The following is an 18,185-nucleotide window of genomic DNA, read 5'->3' on the forward strand; positions in this document are numbered from 1 at the left end:
TGTAAAGTTCAATAGAGATGAGCAGTAAAGCCAATCAGAATTAATTTGAAAAAATCCAAATTGTCCTGATTCCAATTTTGATTGATTTGGATTAAAAATTGGCATTCATAATTTCATTCTAATAGCATGAAAGAGCCAGAGGTGTTAAATCTCAATGCTTAATGACTGGCACAGTTCCCAAATTCTCCTCATTCCAGCCTCCCAGACTACATTGATGCAATTCAGATCTGGGTTTTCTGCCTGTATATGAATGAACACTGCTCATTCCTAGCATTGTCTCTATGGAGGTCGCAACAGGAGGGTGAGAGAGTGTGGTTGTCCTCTCTGGAGTCCAAACCTGTTTTCACCTGAATGATGCAGAGGTATTCTCTACAGTCCAGCCTGCAGTAATGGTCTTCTCCATAGAATAGAGGTGCTTGGCTAATCTAATTGTAGCCCTCCAAACATTGATGGCATCAAACTCAGCTCAGCAACAGGATATGCTGACAGTAGCTCCAATCGCCTCACTAATAGTTGCCCACCTGGGAAGGCAAACAGGTCGATCACACTCTTTGTGATTGGATGGGATTCAGAGTGAGCACATGCCACACATGTATAATGTTCTGCTCATTTTTATTACTTGTCCTCTTGTTGTGGTAAACCCATATTTATAGTCCATAGCTACCCTGAGAAGATGACTGGGATTTTCCCTTTGAACTGCTATAGCTCTTGCAATGGTATGAAGTAGGACTGTTCCAGGATATTGATCCATGACAGTGGAGACATTGTAATATGATTAGTCCACTCTGGAGTTTAGCCACAATGAGGACATGTTACTCAAATGCATTCATTTGTTCCTCTACAATTTCTGTTTCTCCTTTATTCAGGTCTTTTTTTCTTTTCAGTTTATCCATCTCATGTTAGCGACACGATATTCTTTGATTGGCTGACCTATAGTTGTCACTGAGAGGGCTACAGCCACTTCGCCTTTGCATCCAGCAGTATTATTTCCCTCCAGGAGCATGACAACCAATCAAACTGGTAACAGTATCAGCGGACAGCAAGCCAATGTGTATAGAGAATATCTCACTGTCTCGTCAGTTCATAACCCTTTGTATACACTTCAGAGGCAGAACAATTGTAGCTTTAAATCTCACTGAACAGCATTTATAAAGAAAATCACTTGTTTTTAACTTCTAATGTCCCTGCTCCACTTTTTGATGCAACTGCTAACCAGTTTGTATTTGTCTATATTCCTGAACTTGAGCAGGTAACCTAGGCAGATACTCCTCAGATACTAAGAGCATGCTGCATTTTAGGAGAGGCCAACTTTCAGATAAGACATTCAACCAAGACTCTCTTTGCCCTCTAAAGTAGACATAAAGTATCTCACTCCAGAAGAGTAGTGCTGGAAAAGCACAGCAGGTCAGGCAGCATCCAAGGAGCATGATGCTTCGAGCATAAGCCCTTCATCAAGGGGCTGAGAGATAAATGGGAGGGGTTTGGGGCTGGTGGAAGGTAGCTGAGAATGCAATAGGTCGATGACAGTGGTGGGGGGTGATGGTGATAGGTCGGAGTGGAGGGTGGAGCAGCTAGGTGGGAAGGAAGATGGACAGGTAGGACAGGTCAAGAGGATGGTGCCGAGTTGGAAGGTTGGATCTGGCATAAGGTGGGGGCAGGGGAGATCAGGAGACTGGTGAAATCGACATTGATTATGTGTGGTTGGAGGGTCCCAAGGTGGAAGATAAGGTGTTCTTCGTCCAGGCATCGGGTGGCTAGAGTTTGGCGGTGGAGGAAGCCCAGGACTTGCATGTCCTTGGTGGAGTGGGAGGGGGAATTGAAGTGCTCGGCCGCTGGGCGGTGGGGTCATTTGGTGCGTGTGTCCCGGAGATGTTCTCTGAAACGTTCCGCAAGTTGGTGTCCTGTCTCCCCAATGTAGAGGAGACTACATTGAGAGTATTGGACACAGTAAATGAGGTGTTTGGAGGTGCAGGAAAATCTCTGCCAGATGTGGAAGGATCCTCTTGGATGGAGGTGAGGGGGGGAGGTGTGGGCACAGGTTTTACACCTCTTGTGGTGGCAAGGAAAGTTACCAGGAGTGGAAGGTAGGATGGTGGGGGGTGTATACCTAACAAGGGAGTCATGGAGTGAATGGTCTCTGCAGAATGCTGAAAGGGGTGGGGAGGGAAGTGTATCTCTGGTGGTGGAGTCTGGCTGTAGGTGGCGAAAATATGAAGGATGATGCGTTGTATCTGGAGGTTGGTGGGGTGGAAGGTCAGTACCGGGGTGGTTCTGTCCTTCTTGCGGTTGAAGGGATGGGGTTCAAGCACGGAGGTGTGGGAAGTGGAGGAGATGCACTAGAGAGCATTGTTGACCACATGGGAGGGGAAATTGCCGTCCTTGAAGTAGGAGGCAATCTGGGAGGTTCTGGAGTGGAATTGGTCCTCTTGGGAGCAGATGCATTGGAGGCGGCGGAATTGGGAGTAAGGGATAATGTTTTTACAGGAGGCAGGGTGGAAGGAGGTGTAGTCCAGTTAGATGTAGGAGTCAGTGGGTTTGAAGTACGTGTCCGTGTTGAGTCGGTCGCTAGAAATAGAGATGGACAGGTCCAGGAGGGGAGGGAGGTGCCCGAGATGGTCCAGATGAACTTGAGGTCAAGGTGGAAGGTATTCATGAAGTTGATGAACTTGTAGGAGCACAAGGTGGCACTGATACAGTCATCGATGTAGCGGAGGGAAAGATGGGGAATAGTGCTGGTGTAACTGTGAAAGATGGACTGTTCCACATACCTGACAAAGAGGCAGGCAGACCTGAGGCCCATAGCTGCCCATTTGGCCTGAAGAAAGTGAGAGGATTGGAAGGAGAAGTTGTTAAGGGTGATGACCAGTTCAGCCAGGCGGATGGGAGTGTCAGTGGGAGGGTACCGTTTGGGACGGCGTGAGAGGAAAAAACGGAGGGCTTTGAGGCCTTCATCATGTGTTCAGGGACTGGATGGCCATGGTGAAGATGAGGCATTGAGGGCCAGGGAGCTGAAAATCATGGAGGAGGTGGAGGGCGTGGATGGTGTCCAGTATGTATGTGGGGAGTTCCTGGACCAAGGGGGACAGGACGGTGTCAAGGTATGAGGAGATAAGTTCAGCGGGGCAGGAGCAGGTGGAGACGATGGGTCGACCGGGGCAGTCAGGTTTGTGGACGTTGGCTAAGCGGTAGAATCTGGCAGTGCGAGGGTGGGGAACTATGAGGTTGGAGGCTGTGGATGGGAAATCCCCTGAGCTGAGGAGGTTGTGGATCATCCAGGTTCAAAGAAAAACAATGAACAATCCTCCTCCTATTAATATTTCAACCAGCGCAAACAAAATAGAAAAACTGGTCACTCAGTTCACTGCTGTTTGTTTGACATGTGGTCAGATTTTTTTTTAAATGCACTTTTCCTCTGCCTCAGTACTTCTCTCTCTCCCTCTTAACCCTTCCCTTCTCGATGCCTTTTCCTTTTCTTTTCAGCTCACATACTTTCACTCGGTACTGCCCCAGTGCCTCACCATCACCTGTGGTCGCTTGCGCTCTGACAATTGTCCTTTTCTCTGTCCCGTCTTCCCAACTTGTCTCATGTATTTCTTTGCTGATCTCATTGCATAATTTCCGAATTTTTTTTGGAAGCTAGGTTTTGCAGCAGGATGAAAACCAAACCTTTCAACACAGTGCTCAGTTTGTAACAGGGAACGTTCCCCCAGCTGAAAAAAATGGCACTGCAGAATCGACTCTGTCACCTCCCCCCTTCCCCCCCACCTCCGCACTTCACCAGGTATATTTTGTCCCTTGCGATGGTATTAAGTGCTTGAGGTATTAAGTGCTGTGTCCTGGTCTGGGAGGGGCTGCGAATACTTGGATCTGACCTGAAAAGCAGCCTGTGCTCATGAGGCAGGGTCTGAACAAAAGAGTAGGTTCCAACATAATTCTGGTCCTGTTAATATATCGGCAGATACAGAACTGTAGCCCACCCAGCTGTAAACTAGTGCAGCATGTACAACTGGGACACTCACTGGAGACTTTATCTGGTTCAGAGATGGATCTAGGGCTCAGTCAGAAAATGAATCCAGTGTTTAACTTTGGAGCACCGATGATCACAGCCCTGACATTGTGCAGGATGAAAGTACACAATTGATTTCTAAAATGGGTTCAGGCAAGGAGAGCACTGGGGGGTCTAAGTTTCACACTGGAGAAGGAAGAGAATGTGGGCTGGAGGTCCCTTCTGTAAAGGTGGTGAGGAATCAAGCTATAATGTCAAGCGGGAGGATTTAAGTTGGAGATTGAGGCCCAAAACTGTAATGATTGAATCCGGAGGCTGACTATTGCAGAGAGGCTGGACTGTAAGAGAGACTATCAATTGAAGGGATGTCACAATATCACATCTGTGAGAAATGTGTCTTCAGCTGTGTCCTTGCTTTTTAAATAGAGAGAGATGTCAAAAATGTTACTAAAAAAAACTCCATGGTTTTTAAAATCTAATTTATGTACAATGCTAGTAAGGTTTCATTTACTCTGGCAGATTAATACCAAAGGATGACAAAACTCTAAACTTGATAATACAGGACTAAATCTGTGCGTTATTATGCAACTGGCCAATAATTTAGTTGAACCAGCGTGACACCATAATTACAAACATCAGCTCGATAATAGCAGTCAAGGCTGATCTGCAACATAGCTCCATATACTTCTCTTAATACTTCCAAAACAAAAGTCAGTCACTGTGTTATGATTAACAATTGATCTACTATCAATTTCTATTTGTGGAAGAGAATTCCATACTTCCATCATCCTTTCTGTTTAGACGGGGTCCTTAACTTCGCACCTGGGAGTTTTGCCTGTAATTTCTGGATTCAAGTCCTAAGCTCTCAAATCCGTGGAAATATTTTACATCTGTCAACCCTGACTATTCTCTTTCAATTTCTTCAAACCTTTGATAAAACAACCCCTAATTTTCTAAATTCCAGAGAATATAAACCTTAAGTTTCAATCTGTCTGTTTGATGTACCCCTTGAAACCTAGGTATGGGCTTGAGGAAATGTATTCTCCCTCCAAGGTCAAGATATTGTTTCCCCCTCAGGTGTGATACCAGTACTGCTCATGGGACCCCAGGTGTAGTTGAACAAAGTGTTAGCTGCACAATCTAAGGCCCTTGTTTAGTTGTCCTCTATATTTAAGGCCAGTATTCCATTGACCTTCATAATTATTTTCTGTATTTATTAATGACATTTTAATGATCTGTAGGTCTCAAGTCTCAATGGACCTCCATCCATTCAGAATGTATACCATTCTATTCTTTTTGGTCTAAAGTGGATGATGTCACATTCCTAATGTTTCTTTATAATTTTACACATCTGTCTGCACTTTTTGTAAGAATACCTATCTTTGTGGTGTTTATAAATTTAGATATGTAGCTTCCTAGTCCATCAGTTACTAGAACTGTGATATCAAAACTAGTCCTTACTCATCCATTGTCCCATCTCTCAGTCCTTTTCCATTCATCCAATTTCTTGACCGAGTCAAAAGTTATTCTTCAGTCCCATGGGCTTCAACTCAGCTATTGGTTTCTAACTTGATAAAATGCCTCTAGAAGACCATGTACATAACATGCATAGATATCCCCTTGTCCCCTACTTCAGTCACCTCTTCAGAAATGTTGTCAGGCATGATCTATCATTTACAAAAATCTAAGCTGATTCTCTCTGATTGGTCCGCTGAAAATTCTCAATGTATTCACTCACACAACATTTCACAATAGATTTGAGTAATTTGCCAAAAACAGGTGTAAGGCTGACAGATCTAAGCTTATCCAGTTTCCTCTTTTCGCCTGGATTGACGTGTAACTTACCAATTTAAAAGAATGACTCTTGTTTCAAGTCAACTTGAAATGATTATAGTTAGGTCATCTACAATGTTTGCACCGGATCCCTTTAAAACAGGGAACGAAAACCATCTGGTTATGCTGATTTGTCACTCCTTATAGAGAGGTGGTAGCATAGTGGTGATGTCACAAGACTAGTAATCCAGAACCACAGGCTAATGTTCTGAGGACATTGAATTAAACCTTGCCATGGCAGATGGTGAAATTAGATATCAATAAAATTCAGGAGTTTAAAAACAATGTTAGTCTTATGGAAACCATATAAGCACAGGCAATTGTTGTAAAATATTAATTTGTTCACTGGAGTCCTTCAATCATCGTTACCTGATCTGGCCATTAGGTAATACTAGACCCTCAACAAAGTGATTGACTCTTAACTGACTTGTGGGCAGTTAGGGATGTGCAATGAATGTTAGCTTAGCCAAAGAGGTCCACATGCTATTATTTCCTCCGATATTTAGCATTTGTTCCCCTGAGATTTCTTGCATGCTAACCCAGTGTCATGCAGCATGAAAACAGACCCTTTGGTCCAAGCAATCCATGCTGACCATAATCTCAAAACATCTGCCTGCTATTTGCCATATCTCTCCAAACATTTCTTATTCATGTACTTATCTAAGTATCTTTTTAACAAATCCAGCCTCTTCTTATAACCCAAACCTTCCATTCCCTGCACCGTCCTGGTAAATCTCTTCTGAACCTAAACATCTTCATCATGATGTGGAAGTGCTGGTGTTGGACTGGGGTGGACAAAGGTAAAAGTCACACAACACCAGGTTATAGTCCAACAGGTCTATTTGGAAGTACAAGCTTTCACACACTGCTCCTTCATCAGGTAACTAGTGGGGCAAGATCATAGGACGCAGAATTTATAGTAAAAAATCAAAGTGTCATACAACTGATGCAATATATTGACAAACCTAGATTGCTGTTAAGTCATTAATCACTTAGAATGGGTAGTAAGTTTTGATTTATTAATATGCAAATCTCAGAACTTCTTTCAAGTCACATTCCCAATATAACTCAAAGTTTTATATAAAAAAGTGACATCTCAGCTCAGACATTACATTAAAGGTGTGAGGTTAGAGTCTGTCTGTATTCCAACCTTGAGTCAGACTGGTTCTATTTCCAAAGTAGGAATTTATAAAATGTCACACGCACAATCTGTGTGTAGTCAGTTCATGTGACATTTTATAAATTCCTACTTTGGAAATAGAACCAGTCTGACTCAAGGTTGGAATACAAACAGACTCTAACCTCACACCTTTGATATATTGTCTGAGCTGAGATGTCACCTTTTTGTTTATAAAACCTTAAGTTATCTTGGGAATGTGACTTGAAAAAAGTTCTGGGGTTTACATATTAATGAATTGAAACCTGCAACCCATTCGAAGTGATTAAAGACTTAACAGCAATCTAAGTTTTTCAATGCATTGCATCAGTTGTATGACACTTTGATTTTTTACTATACCCATCCAAATGCCTCTTAAATGTTGCAATTGTACCAGCCTCCACCACATCTGTCCTATGATCCTGACCCACTAGCTACCTGATGAAGGAGCAGTACTGCAAAAGCTTGTACTTCCAAATAGACCTATTGGACTATAACCTGGTATTGTGCGATTTCTAACTTTAAACATCCTCCTCTACTGTAAGTACAGACGCAAAGTAGTTATTCAGCATGTCTGTCGTTTCCTTATTTTTAACCCTATCACTGCTATGTATCATGCCCCTGTAACCTTATTTTTCTTAATACAATTGTTATAATTTATTTTGTTGATTTTGACATTTGGTGCAAGTTATCTTTCCTGTTTACGTTTTGTAGCTTTTTCTATTTTGTCACAATTTGCTGTTTTTGATCCCATTTACTGGGATCATTGCTAAATTTTTGCACTTCTAAAACTTTTGTTTTAAGTTTGATGATGTTTCTTATACTTTTAACCATCTATGGCTTTTTCTTTAACAAGCTGAGCTCATGACTCTGAGGGCTATGAACTATCTTATATTTGTTCTTTATTTTTAAAAAATACCTTCCATTTTACCCATTGTTAGACTTTCGGTGGACAGTGTCCACCTCAGTGAATTAATGTCAGCTTTACCCAAAACTAGATTCAGGGTTTACTGTGTCACGTTCCTTTCTTTTAATAACCACATTCAATTCTATCGTACAGAATTACTAAAACCTGTATCATTGTTCTATAACTAAATCTAATATGGGCTTCCCATTATTGATTTAAGGGCATTACCCCAGAAACCTGTTCTGAACATATTTAAGAGAGTTACTACCTTTCTAACACATGTTAGTCTGCTTGTTCCAATCTAAATGGATGTTAACGTCTCCTGTCTGCTTTTGTTATGTGTTTGGTAAATCTCTGCACTTATGAAATCTATATCATCACAACTGTTCTCCCTGGCCTGCATGCTTCTTCTGCAACAGTCTTGACTTATTTCCTATCCCACAATTTTCACTTTCCTTCATTCAGTAAACCCTCTGGAATATATGCTACTTGAGTAATCATTCTGGACAATTGGCCTTTGGATGTGATAACTTGTGCATTGTGTTACAAGTGATTCTATTGCTACTATTTATCTTTTGATCTACTAAATTCTTCGTATAAAATCTTCACTCCCTCTTATTCCATCTTCCCTCGTTATTGAAGTGATTTTAACCATAATCACTCAGTCTAGCCCATCCTCAGTGAGCATTTTCCAAAACTTCCTTTCTGATTTGGTTTATTTACTTAACTGTCCTGACTATCTTACAGCTATGGTTACCATAGTACAATTTAATGTCCCCCAATGACGCAGGACTGGAGGATGGGATCAAATTGGAGGGAGATGAGGTGTGACTTGCTGAAACATTGCCATTTTTGTTTTTATTACTGGCAGTCTACTAACTTCACACTTGGTCACTATCCTGAGTATGTATCCAATAATGTAAATTTGCCGATAGCTTTTCCTGCCCATCCCACAATTTTCACTTTCCTTCATTCAGTAAACCCTCTGGAATATATGCTACTTGAGTAATCATTCTGGACAATTGGCCTTTGGATGTGATAATTTGTGCATTGTGTTACAAGTGATTCCATTGCAACTATTTATCTTTTGATCTACTATATTCTGTTCCTTCATCACAATGCACATAATCACTTGATGCACAAGATGCCTTGTTGGTTTTTGTCAGCTGGTCAGATTCTGAAGTTAGAGTCGTAAAGTCATAGAGATGTTCAGCACGGAAACAGACCCATCCGTTCAACTCATCCTTGCCAACCAATCATCCCAAATTGATCTAGTCTGATTTGCCAGCACTTGGCCCATATCCCTCTAAACCCTTCCTATTCATATACCTATCCAGATGCCTTTTAAACATTATAATTGTACTAGCCTCCACCACTTTCTCTGGCAGCTCACTCCATACACGTATTACCATCTGCATTACAATGTTGGCCCATAGGTCTCTTTTATATCTTTCCCCTCTCACCCCAAACCTATGCCCTCTAGTTCCGGACTCCCCCACCCCGGGAAAAAACCTTGTCTATTTATCCTATCCATGCCCCTCATGATTTTATAAACCTCTATACGGTCACCCCTCACCCTCTGATGCTCCAGGGAAAACAGCCCCAGGCTATGCAGCCTCTCCCTATTCCTCAAATCCTCCAACCCTGGCAACATCCTTGTAAATCATTCCTGAACCCTTTCAAGTTTAACAACATTTTTCCTATAGGAGGGAGACCAGAGTTGCACACAATATTCCAAAAGTGATCTAACCAATGTACAGTCGCAACATGACCTTCCAACTCCTCAGTGTCCTGAACAATAAAGGAAAGCATACTAAGTGCCTTCTTCACTATCCTATCTACCTGAAACTTCACTTTCAAGGAACTATGAACCTGGACTCCAAAGTCTCTTTGTTCAACAACACTCCCAGGTATTTTGGAGTATACGAGGTCAAGTTTTGTAACTAATTGTGACAGATTGTAAGAAATGACCTTGAACAATTTCATTGTCATGGCTCATGACTACAGTCTTACCCTAATTACTGTTAAGCCTGAGTTAGGAAGGGTGAACTGATTGCTTGTTCCACTCCTCTGTTGGTTTTAACAGAGGCTAAATTTTAAAAGGGAGGTGATATTGTCTGTATATTTTTAATGCCTGTATATAACTCAGTATTAGAAACAAATTAGCCAGGTTCCTTCAGTAGTAAGTAAAGGATTGGTTTATTGCAAACAAAACATAATCAAGTAAAGATGTAAAAATTAACAAAAAGTTTAAATTTATAAATCTACATTATCATCCTCCTTGATAATAACTAAGCCTCTAAATCTGAAAAAAAAAGAAACTATACAGAGTATTACTTTGAGAGTACTTTGGTCGAGTAATAGTTGAATTCCAGAAAAATAATTATTGTCCAAATGTTGATCTGTGGCCAAAGTAACTTTGCCCTCAAGCTATAGGCACTGGAGAGCCATCCTGGATCAGTTATACCGGGTTGAATTCACTTTTCAGGAGGCTTTGGTCTAGATTTTGCATTCTGCTTGTCTGATCCTTCTACTTAGGATGGTGAAGTTTTCAAGTGGGTTTACAATAATCAAATACAATAATCAAATTTCCTGAGGGCTTTCAGGGAAAGGAAAGAGGGTAAAATTGATACTCCTATGCCACGTTATCTCAGCCCACCTACATTCAAACCAATACCTTGTTTTTACCTGCAAACTTGATTATATAACATTTCTGAAAGAATTGTAGACTTATTCCTTTTCCATTCAGTTTGTTCCTTGTAAATATTGTTGTTGCTTTAATCAATGCCTTTTACTTGGCAAAGTGTTCTTTCCAAAAATTCCAAGACATAGGTATATGGCCAGTCAGTAACACATTCTCATGACAAAATCCTTTACCTTACCAGGGTATTATATTGCCTATGACCGTTTTTATGATACATAAAATGTCCTGAATTAAATTTTGTTGGAGATGGCTTTACAGAATGACTCCAAGTTCTCTGAATTCTCTCTCTACCTTGATGAAAGACCCTTGCATTCAAAAATGTATGAATGTTGATGTAACTGTAGTGCCTTTTAGAGTATGGAGACTGTTGTACAGCATATAAAGCAATTTGGATTTTTCCCACTGACTACCTGATGAGGATAATGCATTCCAACCATTTAAAGTGAATTATTTGCATGAACTACTTGTAGCATAGTCAGTGCTTGTTTTTAAAGTGTTCATACTTCTCATTCATCTCTTTCATATACTCTTCATAAACCATATCTGAGTCTTTCAGCATGACTTTGACAAATAAATTGAGCGATTGTCCATGTGATTTTAAGATAAAGTTTTTTTTTTCTTCTGTGAATCTTAGTATCTGAAATCATTAGTACTTGTCTAACATTCTGATGAGAAACAAATGTGGCCCATTTTCTGAGTTGACTATGTTAGAAGCATTCCATGTGATGACAGAGCCAGAGGTGTGGGGAACTCAAATAATTTTAGGGCCTGAACACTCCCTTCTATGTCCTTTACCTGCCCCCACACCCCTGGCCCTGTTATCACATGGGCTGCTTTTATCACAGCCTGCCCATTTTCATCCAGTCATGGTCGCTGATACCAGCCTTTTGTTTTGGCTCACCATCATCTACTCCTTTGTTTGTCTAACTATCGTTCTTTTTCTGATGAGAAACGTCAGTTTCTTTTTGAGACGATACACTAATCTCCATACCAGGTTGACTGTAGATCAACTGACATTTTGAATGCCTTAATGTTCTCTATCACATTTTATTTATGCCTTTTTCACAGAAGTTTACTGACCTGTATAGAAATCCCCCTTGAGATTGCACCAATACTGAAAAACACTTATCCAATCCAATTTACATGGGGGCTCAACATTTCTTAGTGATCTCAATGTGTTATCATCACTAAGATTGAACCAAGTAGTTCATTTGTATTTCTTAACCCATATTTATCTTCACTACTTAATGAATCAGTATGACATTTGAGCTAATTTATTCAATTACTACTAAAATGCAAGTGCTATCTCGTGTGGTACAGTTTAAGGGAGTCCAAACTAACACATGCATTACTAGACTAAAAAAAATTGACAACTCATTTTGTTTGGGTTCATTATTATCTCAATCCTCTTCTTCATAATTCTCTTCATATGCCATCTTGCCTCACTGAATAATAATGCTTCAAACCATAAATGACCCACTTATTAACAGTTCCTTTGGACATCCCTGGGCTTATAGAACATGGAACTGCAGAGCACAGGAACGGGCACTTTGATTCACAATATCATGCCAAACAAGACGCCAACTTAACCTAACCTTTCTGCCCGCCTTTGGTCCACATCCCTCATGTCTTGAATATTCATGTGCTTATCAAAAAGTCCTTTAAACACGACTAATGTATCTGCCTCCACCACCAACCCTAGCAGCACGTTCCAGAGTCCTACAACTCTCAGTGTAAAAGCTTGCCCATCACATCTCCTTTGAACTTTTCCCTTCTCACTTTAAATGCATGCCTCCTAGTATTGAATTCATTTATTGATTATCGCTGTTAAAATTCTGTCCCTTGCTTTAATAACTAAATGTGTTCAGGGTACTTTCATCCCCACTTTGATCATCTTCAATCTTTCCAATGTATTTACAATTGCAATGCAGTATTGAGATCATTATGAAATCTGGTGATCATTGAATCCTCTGTTTTTTGTGTCACATGGAATGTTCCAATTGTTTCACAAAGGGTGAAGAAAATGACTAGTTTCCTCAGAATGTTTTTCAAAGAGCAAAGATTCGATCCAATAGTGTGTCCGTTTCCAAGAACCAAACATCAGTTCGAACTGTGGCTTGTCCATACAGGAGATCTTAGCTCAAGCCAACCATTGAAATGCTCAACAAAAAAATAAAGAAATGCAGATGCTAGAAATCTGAAACAAAAAGAGAAATTGCTAGAGAAACTCAGTAGGTCTGGCAGCATCTGTTGAGAGAAAGCAGAGTTAACATTTTAGGTCCAGTGACCCTTCTTCAGAACTGATTGTAGCTTAGAAAAGATGTTTTATATATATATATGGAAGACAAAGAATAGAGAGGGGTAAAGGCGTAAATAAGGAGCCCAGAGAAGGGGAGAGAGAGAGAGAGAGAGAGAGAGAACAGCAGTTGGGCAGGCAAAGGGATGAATAATAGTGAGCTGGGGAAAAATAAAAGCTGCTAATGAGAACGATTATATGGTGAAAATGAGTTGACTATGATGGAAGCATTCCATGTGATGACAGAGCCAGGTGCATGAGGAACTCGAATTGAATAATCTTAGGGTCTGAACACTCCCTTCTACGTCCTTTATTGCCCCCCCCCCCCCCACATATCCCTGGCCCTGTTATCACATGGGCTGCTTTTATTACAGCCTGCCCATTTTCACCCACTCATGGTCGCTGATACCAGCCTTTCTTTTTGGCTCACCATCATCTATTCCTTAGTTTGTCTAACTATTGTCCTTTCTCTCTCTGGGCTCCACCTCCACCTATTGTTTACTCCTTCGCCCCTCCCCAACTCCTGTCTTTGGCATATATATCATCTTATGCAATCAGTTCTGAAGAAGGGTCACTAGACCCAAAATGTTGACTCTGCTTTCTCTCCACATGACCCGCTGAGTTTCTCCAGCAATTTCTATGACAGTTTAAATGCTCATAATGATCCAAGATAGCCAAAATGCATTTTGTTAATCCTTAATATAATCTGTTAATGTCCATGAAACATTCTTCCATTAAATAACCATCTGTTCAAACATCCAATCAAGCATCGTATGCTTTTGACAAGTTGTCTTTTTCCATAAATTTCATCAAATAATTCATTATAATCTAATTTCATCATTGCCCAACCAATGAACATCCAGCTCACAAAATACTTTGCCTGTGATTTTCTTTCTTGTCAAAATCAACAGCATCGAGTCATACTTTATTTCTTCTTTGGCTGAGATGGAAGCCCATTGCATCCATATTTTCACCTTGTTTTTCCAGCAGGCCCATATTTGAGACTCTGAAAACATCAAAGGTTAACCATACCCTAACAATTAATATTTGCGTGTTGATATTTTCCACAATGGCTTCTAGGTTTGAAGTTTTCGGTCAGACTTGTTTTTAGTTTACTGCCATCATTTTTGCAAAACCAATCTTTGCTACAATGTTCTAATCAGAAAGCCAGTTGGTGAAGGATAGAACTGAAGCCAATCTACACATACTTTTCTAAGCATTTATTTACAAAGTCATATAACAAGCAACCAAAAGGCATGGATGCAATCTGTGTGTCATAATCCATCTTAAAAACACAAGAAATATTTATATTCAAAAACAGCTGACCTCCTAAACTAGCAGATTCAGTCTGCATCTATCTGTAGAGGCACAAGTGAATACCCAGTTAATGCCTACCAACTGCATAGAACTAAACACGATTAATAAAAACCATATTGTAGAGCCTGTATTAATCAGTCGGGTGCTCCACATCATTTCCCATGCTGGACACTTGACTAGTTACCTGCTGTACATAGTTTCCTATCATATATATTTTCCACCTGATCTGGGAAGGATACCTTTGTGTGAACTGTGATATTTTGATAAATGGGTCAATTGTCCGCAACACGTGGGATTAAGGCCTTCCTTGTTCAGGTAAAGAGACATTCCCTTCTAATAAAAGAGAGTGGTTGTAAATGTTGTTAGTGAGGATTGAGTGTACAGATGATTGTCATGTTGTGATATCCCTGATAAAAGACGGGTACTGTTTTGAAGATTTTTTGCAATGTGCTGTTACATTTTCTGTACAATTCACTTGAAAATGCTGAATTTTGAAAGTTTTCTTGTGAACTTGCGTTCTGGGCATCCACTTCACCGGTTGATCCACGTGCCTGCTGACTCCGATTTGTGTTGACAAATACAGGCAGCCTGGACTGAAACAATGCATGCCTCAAATTGTCAACCAGGCAGCGTTCACTTTAGTTCAGATCAGTGAGAGCTGAAAGCACTTGCTGACCAGTGGTGGTACTTTAGTCTTCTCAACATCTTCATACACCTCCCACTTTAAAGATCGATGCGAAATGAACTTCCACTCTTGATTTTCTAATGTCTTCCTATGTTTTAAAAATGATATTGAGGGAGATGGGAATTGTTCTGTGGGTTGGGGTCTTCAATGCCCAATTTTTCAATTCCTGCATCTAGTCTTCAACTAGCTTCCCTTAATTCCTCTAACTGGTTACACCAGGGGAAAAAAAAATCACTATTCACGGTAAAAAAAAGTTTGTTGAAAGGTGGGACTATCAAACCACACCACAGATGCTCAATTGTTCACCTTGGCCTCACCTCTGTCAGTTGCTGTTAAAAAGAACGCGGGGGGAGACAAGCTGAATATTTTTTAGGAGTCACTGGAATACACTGCTTGATGAATGGTAGAAGCAAATTATCTCCTAAGTTTTAAAAGCAAAATTGAATATACACTTGAAAAGGGGAAAAAAAAACTTGTTGTGCTTTGGGAAAGATGACAGGAGACAGATTAATTGGTTCACTCTTTCAAAGACCAAGTACAAGCTCAATTGACCAAATTGCCTCTGTGTGATTCTATATTGCTCATTGCAAGTGCTAACAGCAGCAGCAAGCCCCTGTGACTGTCAGTGATGTGGATGCCAAGTGCAAGCATTGCTGTATGAAATACTCTGATAGGGCAATTAACCTGATTGGCGTGCTCCAAAACCAAGCCTGAGGCCCGTGAGGTCAGCAAGAGATGGGTCAGAAGTGGTCAGGAGACAATGACAAATATCCAGGTGAATCCAGTAATTATTTGCCAATGATGATATCCATGGTGGAAAGCTAATGCTACTATGAAGCAGAGTTCTGTATCCCACTATTGGCAGTTCAGCACTGGTATCACTTTACACCATTATGTGGTCAATTAGTTTTAATTCTTACAGATGTGTAATATTTTAATGCATTTTTCCAGTTATCCATATTTTCGGAAACCCACGTCAGCTTTTTCCCACTAGGTGACGCAATTGGATGGGTCTTTTCTTGTTTGGACCTTGCCCTTTTATGTCCATTGTCAGCCTGACAAGAATTCCTTATATGTACAGATACTTAATAGCAGACAACTTCTGCCCATAACTTACTGACTTCAGATTGTAGTGTGGACAACTTCTGCAGGCCCTTGATTTCAAACTTCAATCAGAGGCTTTCCTACAGCTTGGTGGAATGATGAGGTTTTTTTTTAACATGTCTTTGTCTTGTACTAACCCTAGTTCCCCTGTCTCTGGCTGTACTAGTTCTCCCATTTTCAACACTTGCATGACTGAGCGCATGGCTGATCTCACCCCCTCCCCCACCTTCTCGAACCCTGACTCTGACATCACTGAGCTCGCAGATGAGCACCATGATGGGAAGGAGGAGGAGGAGGAGGAGGAGGAGGAGGAGGAGGAGGAGCTGGACGATGAAACCTTTCTGGATGATCCCTTTTCTGACCTGGGGGGAGACGAAGGGTACCAGATCCACCATGATGGCCAGGACCCGTTTTACGACCGCTCACCCTGGTTCAGTTTAGTGGGAAGGTTGGTGAGGTCTCTAGAGCATGATGGGAAGGGACTAGCTCTTTCACGCCGAGAATGGTGCCTTCAGTGGCAAACAGTCATGATGCATCTTAAGGGACAGCACCCATTAAACATTGCCAACTGGAATTGCCAAATGTCTCAAGCTCAAGACTTAGCTCCTGGGCTGCTGGCTCACACTGAGGGAGGCCTCATTCATGAAATGACCTGGAACTTGCTGGACCAAAAGGCTATAGAAATTAAATGGCCTTTCTCCAAAATATATTTCAAACAGCCAATTGATATACATTACAGATATTGTGTCTGTGAAATGTTAAAATCAAGCAGATAGAGTGGAATCCTACAGTATGCATTAGAATGATAAAAAGAAAGCACTGATTATATCTAGAACCTTAGGCCAATGGTCATATCAATAGTAATTATAACAGACCTGCAATGGATGGCAGAGCTAAATATCCACATTCTCCCATTGATTCTGTACAAGAACAGTATGAGCTGCTAACTTTCAGAAGTTACATATTTGACACTGTCTGTATTTGTCTGTGGGCCTCCCAAGGAGAGACTCCCATGAATGGATTTCCCTCGGCAAAGTGAAAGTTGTGAGCACCACCATTCTACGCTTCCAACAAATGGTGCTTGGCTACTGTACTGTACAGCAAAGACAGACTGAGCTGACCAGTAAAGAAACGTATCCCATTACAAAATAAGTAGCTTCCACTCTCTGCCTATTCTAAAACAAAGTTAAAAATCACACAACACCAGTTATAGTCCAACAGGTTTATTTGGAAGCACGAGTTTTCCTGTGGCTGTGAAGCAGGATCATAAGACCATATTCTAAAACAGAATGGCATGTGAGAAATGAGTTGTGTGGCAACTCACCTCACAACTCCAGCCATTATGGTTAGCAAACTTGTAAGCTCATTAATAGCTAGTTTCAGAAAAAATCTTAATTAACTGTGCTTGGAATTGTAAGGTGTAGCCTACGAAATCTGACTAAACTGGATACTGGTGAACAAAGTTAGTTTATTCTACCACCAGGAAAACCATTAGTAAAACAAAAAAATCTCCATGGCTTCGCTTTCTTACTCACATGATGACTACACACGTATGGATTCCATTGTATCATTTAAGGAGAGATCACTTTCTCAGTGGGTTCCAGATGGTGAATGACAGGACACTGCAGTGAGACCTGCATTAATGCAGAATTTTCTTCTCTCTTGCTAAACTGGCCTTAGGAATCATGCTCCATTTCTTCAAAAACAGCTCTTGCTCCTACCTATCAGTAAAATGTTTGATGATTTGCACACAATAAAAAAACCATCACCTTCTGAAAAGCAAAGACTCTTTATGGTTGTTACCTCCTCTGTCAATGTTTAATATGAGAGTTCTGGGATATTGAGCAACACAAAATGACAATTTATAGGTGCCCTGTGTTTTTTTTTTAGTTTAATAACTGGTTCATCAGGGAACAAATAAATGTTTTAATTTGGACAGCACGGATTTTGAATAGTAAAGGAAATAACTAAAAGCACAGTTGTAAACAATGATCATGCAGCTTTTAAAACCAGCAAGCAAATGAAGGAGCAGAATCAGTTTCAGACTTGTAGAGCGAAGGGCTAAAGTGACAAAGGAGTGGGCTTGGGTGGGAAACAGGACGAAGACAAACATACCGGGATAACTTGAAATGAGATCACGAAAGGATAAGAAGTTTGGATTCAGCAATTCGGATGCA

The 18,185-nt window shown here is 40.7% G+C and overlaps 1 protein-coding gene across 1 annotated transcript in view; it reads left to right on the forward strand.

The window, feature by feature from the left end:
• Nucleotides 1–18,185, forward strand: part of kif1aa (kinesin family member 1Aa) — a 320,981-nt gene that overhangs the window by 211,309 nt on the left and 91,487 nt on the right. The window contains exon 26 of the mRNA XM_043702906.1: nucleotides 16,175–16,456. Coding sequence (XP_043558841.1) covers nucleotides 16,175–16,456 — 282 coding nt within the window. The remainder of the gene's footprint in view (nucleotides 1–16,174; nucleotides 16,457–18,185) is intronic.

This window comes from Chiloscyllium plagiosum, chromosome 13, assembly GCF_004010195.1.
Source record: "Chiloscyllium plagiosum isolate BGI_BamShark_2017 chromosome 13, ASM401019v2, whole genome shotgun sequence".
In the NCBI taxonomy this organism is placed as follows: Eukaryota; Metazoa; Chordata; class Chondrichthyes; order Orectolobiformes; family Hemiscylliidae; genus Chiloscyllium; species Chiloscyllium plagiosum.